Here is a 20037-nt window from a genome sequence, read left to right on the forward strand (position 1 = left end):
ATTTTGATTTTATTTACATACTTTTAAAATGTGTGAATAAATATCAAAACAATTAAAAGTACAATTTTGAGAGAAGTAATTCATTTTTTATTTTTTAGATGAATTATTATGTTATATTCTGTTCAGGCAAAATGCGTGACCAAATTCACAGTGGCCTTCTCGTAATATCTTTAAAACTCGGACCCAATTAAAAGCACAAGTCCTCTCTTCCCTTTTTATTTTCTATCCGTTGAACAAGAAAAAATAAAAAAATAAATGCATATTTGCTTTTTCCAAATTTTCCAATATTTTAGCACTCTCACCTTCTCAATCACTCAACACTCTCCCTTCTCCCAATTCCCTCTCTCTCTCCAATGGCGATTTCATAGTCTTCTCTCTCTCCCTCTTTCTCTCTCTCCCTCATCTAGCCGGAAACAATGGTGGTTTCCGACGATCATCACAGCTCCGATACCTCTCTGTTCCACAGTCTCAACTCCAAGACGCCATTTCTCGGGCTAAGACTCTACCTTGTGATCGGACTATGCTTTGTTTGCCTAATTATAGTGTTCGTTTTGATCCTTCTTTGGCTTCGTTCGAATCGAAGCTCGAAACGTCGAGGAATGCGCGTGAAGCACAGTTCAGGCATGTTACCTCTGTTCTGCAAGGATGTTAGCGAAATCAAGGACTCGGATCGAGCTGAGAACTGTAAAATTGGGGAATTGGAGAGAGAGAACAAGGCAATTGGCGAGATCGGGATTGATCAGATTGAGGAGAAGAAAGGGAGTTCTGAGAGCAACGTGTCAGGTGGAAGCCAGAGCGAAACAACGACGTCGTCGTCGGCGGTGTCGGCGGAGGGGATGAACATCGGGTGGGGGCGGTGGTACAGCTTGAAGGAACTGGAGATTGCGACACGTGGATTTGCTGTTGAGAATGTGATCGGTGAAGGTGGTTATGGTATTGTATACAGAGGTGTTTTACATGATGCCTCTGTGGTCGCTGTGAAAAGCCTCCTCAACAACAAGTGAGTCGCTTCAATTTTATTTAATTATTTTTTTTTGAAATTTTCTTGAATTTTGATTTTTGTTGGTACAGCTTGGAAGAGTCTATAATGGTGTTATATAATCTGAGCTTCTTAGATCTGAAATATAATGTCGGCGTTGGTAACTGAATTTGTCTTATTTACTAAGTATTTATTAGGAAAAGTAAACTCTTACTTTGTTCTTTATTCCCTTTTGTTTTTTTTATGATTGTCTTCTTTAATTTTTTAATCTACCTACTTTAGTAGTTTTCATTATTTTCTCTGCTTTGCTGTAGAATTTGTTCACTTTTGTTTTTTTGCAATTTTTTTTTTTTTGGAGTAAATGGATTAGATTTGTTTTGATTCTAATAACAATTTTGTGAACCAGATTAAGTTTTTATCTTATAGAATGATTTTCATTTAGCTTAAAAAATAGTATTACTGAATTTGGCATAACAAAAAATATTTTTGATTGCTGTCAAATTATGGACTAGTTACTTCAGCCCTTCGAGATGTGCACAAACTGGCTCGGACACCCAGTTATTCCAAAAAAAAATATAAATTATGATCAGTTACTTTTTTCTCTGAAATAAATGAGAAATTATAGACTATTCCCGGTGTAGCACGTGTCACCTGAAGCAGAGATGGAGAAAATTGCTGGATTCTTATATATAACCATGTTCATGTGACCAATAGTAAATTCGTTTTTCCTGAAACCAGGAAAGTTGTTGTGAACTTTTACTAATGGGCAACCTTCTAGGAAGTATGATTACAATGTGGGATTGCTAATATATTTTTCCACATTTTAGAATTTTTAGATGTGCAAATTTTTAGAAACTTAATGAGTTACTGGACAACACTTAGAAGATTCGGAAATGTGTTTCGTTATATGATATGATGAAGCTTTATAACTTCAAAACTATGCTTCAAGATTGTGTAATAAAAATTTTCTTCCCTGTGTGTGAAGTCTCAGCAATGTCTTAACCATCAATATTTTACTACTAATCATAAGTTTCTGGATGTGTTATTCACATTTTATGATCGTCTTGTATAAAGGGGGCAGGCAGAGAAGGAGTTCAAGGTGGAAGTAGAAGCAATTGGAAAAGTAAGGCATAAGAATCTGGTGGGTCTAGTTGGGTTTTGTGCAGAAGGTGCTAGAAGGTAATTTTCATTGGCCTTGTGGCTTCCTTATCGTATTGTCTTACTGAATATGCATAGAAGAATATTTATATAAATTTTTAAAAAAATGCATAAAAGAATTCCTTATTATTGCCCCCCAAAATGACTGTTGCAACTTCTACTGCCCAATCAGATTGCTCGTGTATGAGTACATAGACAATGGCAATTTGGAGCAATGGTTACATGGTGATGTAGGGCCTGTTAGTCCTCTAACCTGGGATATTAGAATGAGGATTGCAGTTGGAACCGCAAAAGGGTGAGATATTCTAGCTTCATTTTTCATTTCATGGGTGTCCTAGCTCCTAATTGATGTTAGTTGAGAATGATCAGTCAAAACTGGACTTTGATTTTTCACTTCTAAAATCATAAATTGTAACTACAGATGAGAAATATTTGAATTTACTTTTGCCTTAAAAAGTGATTGCGGTATAATTTTACTGACTCTGTAATTCAACAAAGCTCCACCGGCCTGTACGAGTTTGCTGCTGTTATTGATAGCAATTGAGACCCCACATTTTGAAGATGAGCAATAAAACCATACAATACTGCTTAAAGAAAGCAGAGAGTAAGGAATAAGACTAATTCTTTATAATTTCTAATGTACTGGCCAAAATTACCAGTTTCTGGCCCAAATTAATTAATTTGTTATAACCATTATAAATTTCTATTTGTGTTTGTTTTGTTTTGTTGTTTTTTTTTTTTCCCACAAGGTATTCAAAATTTTTAATTATTTGAAAATATCTTCTATTGGTTATATTCCATGGAATTTGAAATGGTTTCACTTTTCTTGTCATTTACCTATCTTATCTGTGGCCCATCTTTCAAGTAATTTTTGTCTTGCCTTCTATTTTGTAGTCTTGCCTGAACTGTTGTATGACTGGTTTCTGTTTCAAAACAGTAGGGTTTTTTTTCTTTTTCTTTTCTGTTTTCTTCATTTCTGTTTTCTCTTGCCTGAACTGTTATATGCCTTGCTTCTGTCACAGACTAGCCTATTTGCATGAAGGATTAGAACCCAAAGTTGTGCACCGTGACGTAAAATCCAGTAACATTCTTCTGGACAGAAAATGGAATGCAAAAGTATCAGATTTTGGACTGGCCAAGCTCTTGGGACCCGAGAAAAGCTATGTCACTACGCGAGTGATGGGAACATTTGGGTCTGTTTTTTTCTGGAATTCCTCTATAAGGTCAATTAAGTAGCTGGTTAAAGTTCCTATAATATTATTAGGTTATTCTCATTTTTCTGTTGCAGATATGTCTCTCCAGAGTATGCCAATACAGGTATGCTCAACGAGGGGAGTGATGTATATAGCTTTGGAGTTCTGCTCATGGAAATAATTACAGGAAGGAGTCCAGTTGATTATTCGAGAGCACCTGGAGAGGTGAAAAAATTGTTTTTGTTTCTCTTGTTTGTTTGTCTATCTCTTCTTTTTGGTATTGATCATAACATCTTTGTAGTTTCTCTTTTTGAATTGGATCAGATGAACTTGGTTGATTGGTTTAAAGGAATGGTAGCAAGTCGACGTGGGGAGGAGGTTGTGGATCCCCTGATTCAAGTACAACCCTCTCCAAGAGCTTTGAAGCGGGTATTGTTGGTTTGCCTTCGCTGTATAGATTTGGATGCTAATAAGCGGCCAAAGATGGGGCAAATTGTACATATGCTGGAGGCAGATGAGTTTCCTTTCCGATCTGTAAGCCCTTTTCCACACCTGGTCATGGATGTGTTTGTGCAGTAGTGTTCTAAATGTTAGTTTGATAAGCTATATAGTTTCAACTTTGAACTTAAAAAAGAGTAAAAAGGAAAATAGTTGTCAGTGACTATTAGTTTACTTCTCTATGTCAGAGTAGTTGGAAAGAGGTATTTGGTGTGTGCTGATGCTTAATATTCCGCGTTTGACGAAGCAAGCAATTGATTCGTTGATTAAAAACTAAGATTGTAGGGTTGGTAAAATAGTAATTCCACACTATTTTCCCCCTTGTCTACTTTATAATGAAACACTCAAAACATCAATTCTCATTTCTGATCCATTTGATAATTCGGCATGGTAAATTAGAGTGAAATCGGTTTTATTTTGAGGGTTATATCCTTTCAATTCTTGTTGTCTTCTGCATTTGTCTATCTCAATTCAGTGAAAATTGCTTCATATTTTGCAGGAACCGCGCACAATCAAAGAGACAGCTCCTCTCCGTTCCGAGGCCGCTGTTACTAGTAAAGTTCCGGTTGCATCAAAGGATGTGGTGGGTGGCGACGCCCAAAGGTCGAAATGGAGATGATTATTTTCTGCTCAGGACACGGCATGGGAAGGTAAAATATTTTTGTACCTTGTATTTTTTTTTTCTTATCTACATGGAGGAATTGCATTGTTGCTCATTCTATAGTCCTTGAAAACATTTTTTTGTTATATGATCTATGTTATAAGACTTTCAACAGAACCTTGTAAATATATATGTTTGATTTCCATGTTACACTTGGCCCTTTTAAGTTTCATAATTTTATCAGTTTGACCCTTCAAATATTTTGGTAGCATTTGGTAGAGTTTTAAAATTATGATTTGATAATAGAGTTATTTTTTAAGTTTTTGTTTGGAATTATGATTTGAGTGTGGAAAATTTGTTTGGTTATAAGTTTTGAAAAGAATTTTGAATTAGATTTGGAATTTTTGATAATGACATATGATATTTGATTAAAAAACTTATAACTCATTATCAAACATACAACTTAAAATTTTATTCAAAGCTTATAAAAAATTTAAAAAAATTTCGAAAATATTTTTATTTAAAATATAAAAATAACAGGTGTTAATTGTCCTAAAAATAAATAAATAAATAAATAAAAATAACACTATTCTGGTCAAACCGACCGGACGTCAAACGACCGGGTAAGTCAAATTTTAAAATTCAGAACCCCATTTGGAACGAATTTTTAAAAGTAAATGTGAAATTAATTTTTAAAAGTTATATTCAAACGTCACACTTAAATATAAATGTGAAATCATAATTAGAATTTCACACCAAACACAGCCTTTCTTTTCCATTTTGACTCTCAATCTTTGAAATTTTTTTTAATGTACTCCTAAAATAAATTTACCTTCAATTTTGGGAAAAAAAAATGCGATGTTGAAAATTACGTGCTGTGCCGTCATGTGGATAGTCTATGTGGCATACAAAATTAATAAATGACACTATATGTCTCCTCTTCCATCCTAATTTGTTTTGATCAAAAACTTAATTGGTGTTCTTAATTTGTTGAGCCCTGTTGGTGTTTTGGCAGTGGATCTTTTCTTATAAATTGTTAGCAATCGGTTACTTCAGGATTTGGGTTCACAGGTGTCATGATGACAACTCAAAGTATCTTATTTTTATTACAAAAAAGTTATTGCTTTTGCACCAATAAAATTATGGAGAGCTTTGACAATATAGTAAAAAGTTACTCCCTCCCTCCCAAATTCTATTTTTTTATTATTCTCAAATATTAATCTCTTTTTAAAAATTAAGTACAAAAATAATATAAATTTCTTAAATAATATAAATTTCTTATTTTGTCATTCTTTTAAATTTCTTAACATAAAAAGTACAATTATGACATTGATATTCTTCAAAAAAATATATTATCAAAAAGTAATTTGTAGAGAAATATGTTAGGTTTAGTTTTTTTTCAAAAGATGTTTTGAAAAATTATTTTAAGAGAGAGTTTTAGAAAAAGTAATTGACTTGATGTGTATGAGAGAGATTTGTTTGGAAAATTTGTAAACCAAACAAGTTTTGAAAAAAAAATTTGAAAAAATTTGTTTGGTTTAATTACTTTTGAAAACTTATTTGTAGAGAATTTTTCTCAAAATTTTTTAAGAAACACAAACTAAACAAGGCCATAATTTTTTTAAAGTGCAATAATTGTACTATCAAAAAAAGTTAGATTTTTCAAAAAGAACTATTATTTTAAGATGGGGAGAGTAGTTTTTTTGACTTTTTAAAGTCAAATTATTTTTCTATTTTTTTATACAAAAAAAATTAAAAAAATCAAAAAAAAATTAAAAAATTCATTTATTATCAACTTTTTAAAACACCACTATCTCAAATCATAAAATATGACGTTTCAAGACTTAACAAATATTTTAACATTTAAAACATATTAACTAACTATGTACGAATATTGCAATCCATCGTTAGTCTATCCAGTAATTTTTCGTGGCATTTAATATTCAACAATGATTTAGACTATTAAAAAATACACTATTAATAGTACTAATGTATTAGGAATGGTAAAAAAAAGAAGAAAAAAAAAGAAACAAAACATAGAAAGTGAGTGGAGCCTACTGCCACATCATTAGTGCTCATTCTAGTGCTCCATTTCTAGTGCTCCTAAGTATTTTTTTAATATTCGACTAAGGATTGATTTGACATGTTTGAAAAAGTTAAAAAATGATTATTTTATTTAAATTATATTATCTTATTTAAATTATATTACTTCTCTAATATAACAATTCAAACTTAACTCATATTTTATAAAAAGTCAAAAAATATATTTATTAGATCATCCTAAATAACCTCTAAACATCAAAATATATCAGAAAAGCTTCCTACCCCCAGCTGGGGGTGACACCCAGTGAGGTGTCAGCTGGGGGTTGGCCAAAAAAACAGTTTTTTTTTTTTTTTTTTTTTTTTTTTTTTTGATTTCCGACCAGTGGGGCGCGCCACGTCACTGGGGCGCCATATGAAGCATAACTGAAAATATATATTGATGTTCATTAATATCGACACGTGTCTACAAAGAATTATTTCTCGTTTTAATGGGGACACGTCATTACCATCAGAAAATCATGATACTCATAATCCCAACATGGTGGAGCCGATGTAACCATTTAAATGACATTTGATAACATATGAGTGGGCCCTCTGCATTGACATGTTCCGGTGCCGCATAACAATGAGACAACATTATTAGGACAACATCTCTCCCGGCCTGCTCAACACTGGTTTTCATTGGTTGTGACCTGAAATATAACAGCAATCATTTTGTTTGGTTTATTCTTAAAAAATTTTCAAAAATGTTTAAGCGTCCTAAATTAGGAACTCTAAGCATCTCTAAAGCGATAGTTTAAAAAGATTTGTTAAGTATTTTAATCAATGTAATTCTAATTTTGAATTTTAATGGGCTGGCTATTGAACTAGTTACTTTATCATCCTATTTTTTTTTGTGACTACAATTGAAGAGCCTCAAAGGCTTTCCAAATAAATATGTATGCATATATTGATTTTTTGTATATTTATGTCTTGAATTTGAGATTTTATATATTTTATATATGTATATGTGTATGTAGCAATTTTATATGTTTTTTCAATTATGTTTGATGAATTACGGAATAACTTATTTTGTATTTTTTTTTCTCCTCATTCTACTACAGGTTTTGTATGTTTGTATGAGGAAATTTATTATTATTACAAATTTATATTAGTAAAATATCAGCAATTACTATTTTTTGTTTTAAAAATTAATTAAGTTAATTTGAATGATTAGCTAAAATAAATAGTATGATTGGAGAACACAATAACTTAAGTAATTAGATAAAATAAAGAGTATCCTTTTTTCGTACTTTAGCTAGTGAAAAATACAGAGTATAGTTAGAGTTCTTCTCTAGGTGGGTTTCACCTATTAATGTGATATTTTAACTTCTTTTTTTTTTTTTCTTTTCTCTTCACTGTCAGCTCATTAGAGCTGGTTTTAGAGATCATTTTTAGAGCTCTTTATCATTGTTGAGTTTTTTTTTTATGCTGTTATAAGATTTTTTTTTTATAAAAAAAAAAAAAATTTAGATACACTTAGGCTTTGTTTGGAAACAATTTATTTTAGTAATTTTTTAACTTTTTTTACGAAAAGATATTCAGAAAAATAAAAAGAGCGATGTGATAACTTATAGTGATTTTTTTGACTTTTTAGCTCAAACTAAAAGTTGCCAAATGAGACATTAATGTAAATATACTTCAAAAATAAAATATCTATGAAAAAAACTTTTAACAAACTCAATAAATACTTCTAAAAAAGGTTTGACTTCTCTCAACACTTGTCTCAAGTTGGTCATCTCAACTTGAGAGAGTGTTTGAGCCTAATAGATTCATTTTGAAATCAATTTTGGTGATCCGAATCATTCACTTTGTAAGACTCATCGAGTAAAATATTTATACAAAAATTAAGATGATCAGATATCGATAACTATATATTTGAATCAAATTTGTATTACAAAAAGTAGATAGTTATTCTTAAAATTATAATTGTCGTTCATTTTTTTTTAAATAAATATTATTCAAACATCGATGTTGAATAATCTTATCTTTTGCATAAATATTTTACTTAACGAGTTTTAAAAAGCGAACGGTTTGAACGACCAAAATTGGTCCTAAAATAGGCCTACCAAGCCCAAATATTCTATCAAGTTAAGATGACGACTTAAGAGAAATCAAATCCATATCAAAAATATAAAAGTTCAGTACATTTTCATATTCTTGTGTATTTATTGATTTAAATTTTTTTTTTATAAATATTTTACTTTTTAGGTACATTTAGGTTATGTATATCTAAAAAGTAACAAATTTGGTTAAAATATTAAATTTTTTTACTAAAAACTCAAAAATATGAAAAATAAAAATTTTAATTTTAAAAAAATTAATCAAAACCAAACAAGGTTACCTGTTAACAAAAAGTATCTCAAAAATTAAATGTGGGACAAATTAAAATTAAGTTCTTTACTAAAGTCAATGCATTTGTTAACTTTTAATTCACTCAAAAACCTTATATGGAGTCGAGTAAGTTATAATTATTATATATTCATTTAACAGGACAGCCTTGTGTTAAAAGGGTTCCATAAGTAGGGCATTTTGTAACCACCAGGGTTGGTGGCCTGGTGGAGAATGCAACTCATTCCTCAGCGTTGAGCCATGGTCGATTCCTTGGGGGGGCAATGTGATCTCTGCTGTGAGCTTGCCCTGTACTCCGCTCGACCCTTGTCCTTAAGCTGTGGTGTGTAGTTGAGCTCCATTGGTGCCTTGGTGGTGAGTCCCTTTCTATGGATTGGGTTAAATCTGGCTGGCAACCGGCTACCCCGGGGCCAGGTCCCGCGGAGGCTGTGATGACACCATAGAGCTTCCTTTTTCCCTTGTTCAAAAAAAAAAAAAAGTAGGGCATTTTGTACATCAAATAATTGGTCCACCACATTGATGATACAAAATTGGAGAAAAATTATTATTTTCCATCTAAGTTGTCCAAAACTTTCATTAATTATCTTAAGTTTGAAGGTAAATTATACTAATTTTTGTTAAGATAATTATTTCAAATTTATAAAATAATTTATTAATAATAAATATAATTTATTTTAAATTTTATTTTCATCGCATGATGTATCTCTCCAATTGTGACCATATGATAAAAAAGACAGTTTAAAATGAGGTAACTTAAAAAAATAGAACTATTAAAAATTGGGCGCCCATGTGGCATGACCTTTGACCCTTATCTATGTAAGTTTTGAATTTGAATTCAAAACCTATTTGGATAACCCACTATTGATATCTATATCTATCATATCAACTGATATGGATAGATTGATATATATGGTTATATATCTGATTATATATTTGAATAATATATTGATATCAGATACGTTATGTGGTTTTTACCCATAACATTTTTTATAAACTCTCTCTCGAACTCTCCCCCATTATGAGAACAATCCAGCCTTTGCACTGTGACTTATGTGGGTGATACTTATATTATGGTATCACTCCACTGTTGAAAGTTCGTTGTTCGCATTTTTGAAGCACCTGATTTACTCACAAAATTCTTCGTTTCAGGCTCTATCACTTAAGGTATGATCTGATATTTTTACCCGCTGCGTTATACTTGTTTTACAAAAACAAAATAAGTGGCAAACATGTTAGAAACATGACAAAACTGTATAGAGGTTGAGAGGGCCCTAGCTCCCTTCAATTTTGTTATAAGTTATTATTAATTTTATATTTATAAATATTTGTAAAATATGTAATGGGATAATTTATTGATTTTATAAAATTATTTTATTAGTTTTTTATTTCGTTAATATTTCACAATTTATAATAAAAATGATCTCTAATTATTTTACATTTTAAATAACAACATCAATTTTATCGAGTCAAGTTTATTAATATAAGAGGTATATGTCACTTTTTTTTTTAAATTTAAGAAAAAAAATGGTGTGTACACTTTTTTATGAGTAAGGTTAGAGAACCTGAAATTTATTCCTAAATTTATCCACAATAATATGACATGAGTTAGGTCTTTAATTGATTAATTTCTAAATAAATCAACTAGCATGTAATATTCAACGTCATTGAGTGTAAATTTGAAGTTATGTTTTAAGAGTCTTAAGCGTTTTTCACTTCTTCTTTACTTAATTATATCATTCAATAAAATAGCTTGAAATAGTTGTTTAATTCTAGTAGTTCAAAATTTTTAAAAACAAAAAAAAATATTCCTTAGATTTATTTAATTCTCTCATGAAATACTTCTTTGACAATGCTTATGTAAGAAATTATGTTCAATTAGTAATGTACTTAAATCTTAAACCTTAAACTAACTCAATATTTTTTATGCATATACATGTTGGCCCCTCCAGATAAAATTTATAGTTCTGCCCCTAGTTATAAGTGAACTAGGGTATACTCATGTCTGAAGGCACGGTGAAAATATTGTTGGAATGAAAATAATTTTTACAAATTTAAAATTCAAAACTTACTTAGTTTTGGAGTTTCCAAAAATAGTTTTTAAATTTTTAGTGAACTTTTTAATATTTTAATCAAAATATTTTTCACTTTTCAGATCCACTCAATTTAAATATTTTGCAAAATTATAAAATTTAGAGAGATGTAACTTAATAAAAAAAATTAGACTCTCCTTATCTGTACTACAAACTTAACGATAAACATATAAAAACTGTCCAATTGAATTTAACAATAAGTTTTGCTATAAATTTTTATTTTTAACAATAAGCAAGTTTCAATAATGTCATTGTGATTGATATAGCATTTGAACTCAAATTCTCAATGCAAAAATAGTTGCATTTTTGTTTGTCAAATAGAAATTTAAATGGCAAAAAATGGTATGGTCCATGATTAGTAGTGGTGGAGGCAATGTGATGGAAATTGCTACAATTTATCAAAAAAATGTGAAAATAGTGATGACATAAATGCAAACAAAGACCATATCACCAAATATTTACTATTGTAGTTTTTTTGTTTATTTAACCCACCTGCAATTCGCAACAGAAAATAAGTACTTTATTACCCTGGCTAATTACAGTACCCAAATAAATTTCTATATACCACATTTTTTTAGATAGTGAGCTTTGGTTGTAATAAAGAAGAGAGATCTCATGGTTATAGTTTTGCATCAATTTTAATCTAATGGTTGAAATCTACCAATTTTTATGGTTGGGTGGTTAGTTTATTGTGCAAAAAATTAAATAAATGAAATAGTGAAAATTAAATAAATGAAATGGTAAATACATCAATTTAAATATAAATTTTCCAAATTTATAGGTAAGCAAAATAGTGAAAAGTAAACACATGAATGCTACGTAAAATTCAAGTACGACAAAAGTATATGATTTTAAACAAACAATAAAATGTAAGTCTCACAAACAATACAAATCAGACAAAATACACTAGTCAATGCTCTGCAATAGAAAAAAATAAACAACAAATTAAGCAAATCAGCCAATGCTCTGCAATACCAAGAAAATGTCAAATAATAAATTAAGCGCACTAGCCAATGTTGTGTAATACAAAGAAAATGCAAAACAATAAATTAAGCACATCAACCAATATTAGGAAGCAAAAATTCAAATTTAACCAAATAAAAATATGATTAGTTTTCTTTAACCTAATTCAAGAGCATATTAGGGAGAAAAAACAAAAAACAAAAAAGACTATATCACCTAGTGTATTACATTTACAAAAACAAACTCATAGCATAAGCCAATAATTCAAATGAATATTATCTAACATATATCTAAACTTAGTCATAAATTTCACATAGATAAAAGGCTTTACAAAACTATTGTAAGTAAGGCTTTACAAAATTTGGATCGTAATTAGCATATGTACGCTTTTCACAAAAATAAATATGATCTTCAAACTTGTTTTTTCTTATAATTTCTAGGAGCGCCTCATCACTTTTCAAAAAGTCTTTGTATCAACTTATATGTATCTCTAGTGAGGAGCATGCATGACAATCTACTAATTTATGAAAATAAAAAGCTAGTATATTAGTAAAAAAAAATCTATATATATATATCAAAACACTTTCAAATTGAAATTACCTTGTTACATCCCCATCGAAGCAATCTAGCTGTATTTATCTTTTTGAGCTCCATATATTTTTTAATCCAATCCTACAAAAGTCGACATATATAACAAAATATTTTATAAATAATAATTTGTAATCAATAGAAGCAAATTTATCAATAAATAAATTTTGCCTTTTGACAAAAGTAATTTGATTCATAAGTAACACTATAACAAAATTTCAGGATAAACAATGTTTGTAGTAGAATCTAGCTCATTATTGGGAAGGAGGACACTTATACGATCAAAAGATGTGCATCTAGATAAGGCCACGTACAATTGCCCATGACTAAACACTGGTGTGCGCAAATCAACTCCAACAAATTTCACAGATTGCCCTTGAGATTTATTAATGGTCAGGGCATATGACAATCGAACTGGAAATTGACGTCTTGTCATTTGGAAAGGCGTTTTTGAAGAAGATGGTGTCAAGGATATCCTTGGTATGAATACCAAATTGCCAAATTTTTCTTCAGTTAAAATTTGAGCTTCTGTTATGCGAGTATTGCATCTAGAAACCATCAATCTTGTGCCACTGCACAGTCCATCTTTTGGTGCAATATTTCTTAACAACATTATAGGACAACCCACTTTTAACTCTACCTTAAAAGCTGGTAGCCCAGGAAGAACTAATGAATTTAAATACTCATTAAGATACCTATTTATTAGAGTACGATCAATTTCATCATCTTCAGACATCTTGTTTGCTGCCAGATAAGTATATGTGTTACGAGGAAAAATATTCAATGCAGCAGTATTGATAGTATCGACATCATCATTCCGTGCATAAAGAATTGTACGTTCAGTTAAACATGTTGCAATCGATGTCATTGCCACATCCAGTTGCGGATAAACTATTGAGATTATGTCTTGTAGATCTTGGCATTTGTGTATTGTTGATGGAAGTTTAACAATTTCTTGAGGATTTGTCCCAATCTATTTATAAAAATTATAAATAAAATAGTAAGTAAAATCAATTAAAATACATAAACATAAATGTATTTCGTCAATTTAAAAGCAGCATATATTAGAGAAAAAGTTTAAAGAAATATTACCTCCATGAAGAATTTTGCAAAATTAGCATTTCCAAGATTTGCATGATTCAAGCGCATGTTCAAATTTAAAGACAGAACATGTATATCCTTCCATAAAAAAGAGTGTCTTAATGATGCATTCACAATTTGCTTACGGACTCCTTTGGTTATAACTGGTAAGATTTGTCGAAAATTTCCACCAAGAGCAACAATGTTAGACTTATTTATTTTGATGATTTATTTAATTATGTTTTAATTTATTTGAAAGAGAAAAATAGAATCCAAAATTTATTTTGATAATTTATTTAATTATATTTTAATCAAAATTTATTTTGATGATTTATTTGAAAGAGAAAAATAGAATCAAAATTTATTTTGTCTCATTATTTCTCACCTAAACCTTTATCCTAAATGTTGTTAGAATGTATTTAATATTTGATTAAATTAGGAGTTCAAACAGCCCAAAACAAAGGTTCAAACAGCCTAACACAGTAGCAGGCCAAAAGGTTCAAGTGGAAGATATTCAAATTAGTAATGATGGAAGTACAATGGCTATAAACGGTTATAAAGGTTCAAAAGGCCAAAAGGTTCAAAAAGTTCAAGTGGAAGATATTCAAATTTGTAATGATGGAAGTACGACGGCTATAAACGACTATAAATTCAAATGACTACAACTGTTATAAATAGTTATAATTTTCATTATATATACCAAAGCCTCTAATGTGAACAAGTTATAAAAACCTGAAAATATTCTTTGATTATAATCACTCACATCTATTCTCAGAAATTATACACTGAGCCTTATAGCTTTAAGCCCATCTTTCCTGTGTGAGATTTACAGAAAAATCAAAGCTTTATTTTATATATCTATCTTTGAGAGATATTTATTGTAAGCTTTCTTTGAAAGCAAAAATATCATTTCATCTTGTAAAAATGTTACAAACACTGTGTTCTTGAAATCTTGAGGTTAATTGTGAATCACCTAAGATTTGCAAGCACTACAACAAAAAAGGGCTTTGGTGACAGACTGATTTTGTCTCCAAACATCAAATTTTCGTCACTAAAATGATCTGCAACAAAAAAAATTTGTCACCACATTTGTGGCCTATATGTTGTCGCTAAAAGTACTTGGTGACGAAAAACAGTTTCGTCGCCTATTTTTCAATTTTGGCGACGAAATATTTCGTCTCCAAATATTGAATTTTTCGTCCTCTGAAACATCAATTTCGTCACCAAAACTAACTAATATTTTATTTTAATTGTTTTTGGCGACGAAATATTTCGTCACCAAATATATTTTAGTGACGAAAGGTTTCCTCACCAATGATATGGATTAAGGTGACAAAAAAATTCGTCACTAAAATCAGCAGAAAAGAAAATTATTCAATGACAAAAAACATTTTGTCACCAAATATTTCAATTTAGCGACGAAATATTCAACAAATGTGACAAAATTATTCGTCATGTTTTTTGAAAACTAATAGCGACATTTTTCATTTTGTCGCTAATAAAAATTAAATTTTTTTAAAGGGGGTATTATTTTCATATTAAATTTTTTTTTCAGTAAAAATTCCCTGCGCATTTCAGCAACCTGTTCAATAACCTGTCTGATGGCCTATTCAATAACCTGTTCAATAAAATATCTATTACAAATCAATACAAAAATCTGTTCATTTTCATAAACATCACAATTGAATTTCAGCACTATCCACAAAAATATAATATAAACTGCATGCAGATTATAGACATGTCTTCTAATATCCACAAAAAAACATGTCTACTAATATCCACAAAAATATAATTTCAACCGCATGCGGATTACCAAACACGTCTCCTAATATCCACAAAAAACATGTCTACTAATATCAACAAAAATAAAATATCAAGTGCGGATAACCAAACATGTCTTGTAATACTAACAAAAATATAAAATTTACAACGCAACCAAAATACATGTAAGGTAATATGAACAAAAACACAAAATGAGCTAGCTTCTACTCTCCAAATTACCAAACATGTCCATATCAATTCTCCAATTTGCAAAAAAATGAAACACAAAAAAGAAAAAGAAAAAGAAAAAAAAGAATGCAAGTTAGACAATTATTATCTTATCAATTAAATATACAATTTAACATGCATTTTTCGACTTAGTTTTCAAATCGGGAGTCCGGTGCTAGTTCCGTAAGTTTCCACAACTTACATTGGTCCCTCCCGAGGTGTCTGAGGTGTTCAGCGGGCGTTTCCGCGCCTGTTACACGATTTTGGCCCCCGATGGCCTATTTACAAGCTTAACTGTTGGAAAAATTCATTTTTGGACTTAGTTTTCAAAACGGGAGTCCCATGCTAGTTCCGTAAGTTTATACAAGTTACAACGGTTGCTTCCGAGGTGATTGAGGTGTTCCTCGGGCCTTCTCGGGGTTGTTTAATGATTTTGGCCCTCCGATGGCCTATTTTCAAGCTTAAGAGTTGGAAAAAATGAATTTTTAGACTTAGTTTTCAAACTGGGAGTCCCGTGATAATTTCGTAAATTTCCACAACTCACATTGGTCTCTCCAGAGGTGTTTGAGGTGTTTCCTGGGCCGTCTCATGGCTGTTACACGATTTTAGCCTCCGATGGCCTATTTTTCAAGCTTAAGTGTGAAAAAGTGCATTTTCGGACTTAGTTTTCGAACCGGGAGTCCCGTGCTAGTTCCGTAAGTTTCCACAACTTACATTGGTCCCTCCCGAAGTGTTTGAGGTGTTACCCAGGCCGTCTTGTGGCTGTTACACGATTTTGGCCTCCGATGGCCTATTTTTCAAGTTTAAGTGTGAAAAAGTGCATTTTCGAACCTAGTTTTCGAACCGGGAGCCCCATGCTAGTTCCATAAGTTTTTACAACTTACATTGGTCCCTCCTGAGGTGTTTGAGGTGCTACTCGGGCAGTTTCATGACTGTTACACGATTTTGGCCACCGATGGCCATTTTTCAAGCTTTAGTGTGAAAAAGTGCATTTTCGGACCTAGTTTTCGAACCGGGAGTCCCGTGCTAGTTCCGTAAGTTTCCATAACTCACTTTGGTCCCTCCCGAGGTGTTTGAGGTTTTACCCGGGCCGTCTCATGGCTTTTGCACGATTTTGGCCTCCGATGGCCTATTTTCAAGCTTAAGTGTGAAAAAATGCATTTTTTGACTTAGTTTTCAAACCGGGAGTCCCGTGCCAGTTCTGTAAGTTTCCACAACTCACATTGGTCCTTCCTGAGGTGTTTGAGGTGTTACCCAGGCCGTCTCATGGCTGTTGCACGATTTTGGCCTCCGATGGCCCATTTTGAAGGTTAAGTGTGAAAAAGTGTATTTTTGGACTTAGTTTTCAAAACGGGAGTCCCGTGCTAGTTCCGTAAGTTTTCACAACTCACATTGGTCCCTCCCGAGGTGTTTGAGGTGTTACTTGGGCTGTCTCATGGCTGTTACATGATTTTGACCTCCGATGGCCTATTTTTCAAGCTTAAGTGTGAAAAAGTACATTTTCGGACTTAGTTTTCGAACCGGGAGTCCCGTGTTAGTTCCGTAAGTTTCCACAACTTACTTTGGTCCCGCCCGAGGTGTTTGAGGTGTTACCTGGGCAGTCTCGTGGCTGTTACATGATTTTGGCCTTCGATGGCCTATTTTCAAACTTAAGTGTTAGAAACGTTCATTTTTTGACTTGGTTTCATGCCTACATCTTGGAATAGTGCAAATTTCAAAGTAGTTTTCTGATTGTGAGCCACGTGCATATTTCAGTGTTTGTGATGTTTCTCGGGCTTTTACATGCATATTTCAGTATCTTAGTTGAAGAAAAAAAATTTACTAAATTAACATAGAAACATAATATACTAACTAAGAGTTTGTCCATCAGAATCTGAACTTTCCCCACTCTTAAAATTTCCCGTGATACCTTTCTGCCTCGAACACTCTATGATACTTTGTATCTTCTTACTTTGTTTCTTCTCTGACTTTTAAAAATGGTTTTTTAGGTTTGTTTTCACCATCACTGATACTTGTTCAAGTAACAATGGTCTTTTAGGTTTGTTTTCACCATCACTGATACTTGTTCAAGTAACAATGGTCTTCCCAATAGCTCAAAAGACCTTCAATGGACACATGAAATGATTACTGGACAACTCATGACTGATCAGTGATATTTGAAAACTATGGGAACACATCATTGACATCTTGCAGAGCTGAGGACAGGTTTCAACATTGCCACTCGCTACTTACGCAGATAATCATGTAAATATTCTACTTGTAAGCAAACAGCAAGCACAATCAATTCAGGTGTGGTTAATTGAACTGAATTGAGCACATTAGTTCACTTTGTTTTTAAACATCAGCATGGTGTATAATATGGGGACTTTGGCATGTTTAGGTTCAAACTTTTTAGGATTCAATGTGCCAGCAATTCTGAGTGTTTATAGTGTATACTCTACTTCCCATGTCAATATCCATGCAATGTAGCTTTCAACCAAAAGAAATCAAACACATCCAACAAACTTATGGGAATGTTCCCATCATCTTGTATGGATCAGATGATATGTACTTATTCTAAGGCAAGTGATACAGGTTCAATGTGTTTTCCAGCCTATTCAAATCAAATGTGAAATAAGTATTCACTTAGCACTTCCATTGTTTGGGTTATCAACTTCCCTTAATGGGCGCTTTCTCTGTGGCCAACTTTCAATATGAAATTGCATCAAAAAAGAAATGAGTTCAATACTAAGGCTTTTCCACCAAAGGATAACCGAGCAATTTCCTTTGTCAAATTAATGTCCCTCAATGCAAATGTTGCCAAGGCTTTAAACAACACTCCAGGACCTTCTTCCAAAGTAAAGACAATGCTCGTCTGGAATAAAGGACATCAAAATTCAACTCAGACAACTTTTTAGGCAACCATTTAAGCAAATAAACCAAGGCAACAAAATTTTACCTTAAAGGGCTTATTAGTACTCGGAATGATAGGATCCCTTGCAAGTACCAAATAGCGAGTAATATTATCAGAGTCATCCTGCAGAGGTCATGGAATACAAGCAACCTGAGTATCATTTCTTGGACCACATAATAATTATACAACCAAGTGGTATTTAGCATCAAGAAGACTATCACACAAATAACTGACTGCACTCATAACTGATGTTATGCACATTACGATATAAAATATGATAAGGGATTGTATTGCATGATGAAGTGAAGCTTAACTAAGATGAATTGAATGTTTCAATCTCCATTTAAGCAAAAAATAGAAGTTACAATGTTACCAATTTGTCTTTCTTTCTTTTCTTTTAATTTATTTTATCCTATTTCTTGGCATTTCAAACAGATTCGTTCTGACTTCTTTGATCCCATTCCGTAAGTCTTTTTGCTCAATAAGCTTTGTGATCATAAAAAAGTTCCTACTGACATGGTGATAAGGTTGAAGACGCCTTATGCGGCTAAAAGAACCAGGCAATTGGAGACTTTGAAGTTTAGAAACGGGTCAAGAAGAAACTAACCTGGATTCTCTCAGCAAGTAGATCTAGCCCATAAATTTCTGCAGCTCGAGCACTTGCAACTGCACCAGCATCCCTCAGTCCATTTGAGGCTACCAACTGACCCAAAGTTAATACAGTGAGAACAGAAAGCTTTCCTATAGTATAAAATATATTCTGAAAAACTATAAAATATGTCCTAAAAATATAAAAGAAAGCATTCCTCAATTATGACCACCAAAAAGTAAGCTTTCCTATAGTATAAAATATATTCTGAAAAACTATAAAATATGTCCTAAAAATATAAAAGAAAGCATTCCTCAATTATGACCACCAAAAAGTAGGGCATTTTGTACATCAAATAATTGGTCCACCACATTGATGATACAAAATTGGAGAAAAATTATTATTTTCCATCTAAGTTGTCCAAAACTTTCATTAATTATCTTAAGTTTGAAGGTAAATTATACTAATTTTTGTTAAGATAATTATTTCAAATTTATAAAATAATTTATTAATAATAAATATAATTTATTTTAAATTTTATTTTCATCGCATGATGTATCTCTCCAATTGTGACCATATGATAAAAAAGACAGTTTAAAATGAGGTAACTTAAAAAAATAGAACTATTAAAAATTGGGCGCCCATGTGGCATGACCTTTGACCCTTATCTATGTAAGTTTTGAATTTGAATTCAAAACCTATTTGGATAACCCACTATTGATATCTATATCTATCATATCAACTGATATGGATAGATTGATATATATGGTTATATATCTGATTATATATTTGAATAATATATTGATATCAGATACGTTATGTGGTTTTTACCCATAACATTTTTTATAAACTCTCTCTCGAACTCTCCCCATTATGAGAACGATCCAGCCTTTGCACTGTGACTTATGTGGGTGATACTTATATTGTGGTATCACTCCACTGCTGAAAGTTCGTTGTTCGCATTTTTGAAGCACCTGATTTA

General features: G+C 31.6%; 3 protein-coding genes across 3 annotated transcripts; 1 reads left to right on the top strand and 2 right to left on the bottom strand.

Annotated features, from left to right (window-relative positions):
• Window positions 1-241: 241 nt before the first annotated feature.
• LOC114318221 (Protein kinase superfamily protein) lies at window positions 242-4639 on the top strand. Its single transcript, XM_028265081.2, has 7 exons — window positions 242-1000; window positions 2054-2158; window positions 2310-2432; window positions 3160-3330; window positions 3426-3555; window positions 3655-3864; window positions 4328-4639. Exons 1-7 carry the CDS (start codon window positions 417-419, stop codon window positions 4445-4447), a joined length of 1443 nt encoding a protein of 480 aa, XP_028120882.1. The 5' UTR covers window positions 242-416; the 3' UTR covers window positions 4448-4639.
• An 8070-nt stretch (window positions 4640-12709) lies between these two features.
• On the bottom strand, window positions 12710-13653 carry LOC114285016 (uncharacterized). The gene is made up of 2 exons (XM_028227995.2): window positions 13597-13653; window positions 12710-13477 (listed from the first exon to the last, which is right to left on the bottom strand). The coding sequence occupies exons 1-2, from the start codon at window positions 13651-13653 to the stop codon at window positions 12710-12712; spliced, it is 825 nt and encodes a 274-aa protein (XP_028083796.2).
• Window positions 13654-18070: 4417 nt separating this feature from the next.
• On the bottom strand, window positions 18071-19428 carry LOC145788809 (arogenate dehydratase/prephenate dehydratase 1, chloroplastic-like). The gene is made up of 4 exons (XM_082907598.1): window positions 19406-19428; window positions 19074-19272; window positions 18512-18589; window positions 18071-18427 (listed from the first exon to the last, which is right to left on the bottom strand). The coding sequence occupies exons 1-4, from the start codon at window positions 19426-19428 to the stop codon at window positions 18278-18280; spliced, it is 450 nt and encodes a 149-aa protein (XP_082763724.1). The 3' UTR covers window positions 18071-18277.
• Window positions 19429-20037: the final 609 nt, after the last annotated feature.

Source organism: Camellia sinensis, chromosome 2, assembly GCF_055761805.1.
Source record: "Camellia sinensis isolate YWXY chromosome 2, ASM5576180v1, whole genome shotgun sequence".
Classification (NCBI taxonomy): Eukaryota; Viridiplantae; Streptophyta; class Magnoliopsida; order Ericales; family Theaceae; genus Camellia; species Camellia sinensis.

What these genes read in the sequence shown, in the direction of transcription:
- LOC145788809 (XM_082907598.1), bottom strand. Translation starts at nt 19,428, where the DNA reads ATGTGGTGGACCAATTATTTGAT. An exon ending in TGGTGGACCAATTATTTGAT is followed by an intron (nt 19,273 to 19,405) that starts GTACAAAATGCC and finishes GTCATAATTGAG; the next exon opens with GAATGCTTTCTTTTATATTT. An exon ending in TACTTGCTGAGAGAATCCAG is followed by an intron (nt 18,590 to 19,073) that starts GTTAGTTTCTTC and finishes TGACCTCTGCAG; the next exon opens with GATGACTCTGATAATATTAC.
- LOC114318221 (XM_028265081.2), top strand. Translation starts at nt 417, where the DNA reads ATGGTGGTTTCCGACGATCATCACAGCTCCGATACCTCTCTGTTCCAC. An exon ending in TGTGCAGAAGGTGCTAGAAG is followed by an intron (nt 2,159 to 2,309) that starts GTAATTTTCATT and finishes CTGCCCAATCAG; the next exon opens with ATTGCTCGTGTATGAGTACA. An exon ending in ATTCGAGAGCACCTGGAGAG is followed by an intron (nt 3,556 to 3,654) that starts GTGAAAAAATTG and finishes GAATTGGATCAG; the next exon opens with ATGAACTTGGTTGATTGGTT.
- LOC114285016 (XM_028227995.2), bottom strand. Translation starts at nt 13,653, where the DNA reads ATGCGCTTGAATCATGCAAATCTTGGAAATGCTAATTTTGCAAAATTC. An exon ending in TTGCAAAATTCTTCATGGAG is followed by an intron (nt 13,478 to 13,596) that starts GTAATATTTCTT and finishes TTTTATAAATAG; the next exon opens with ATTGGGACAAATCCTCAAGA.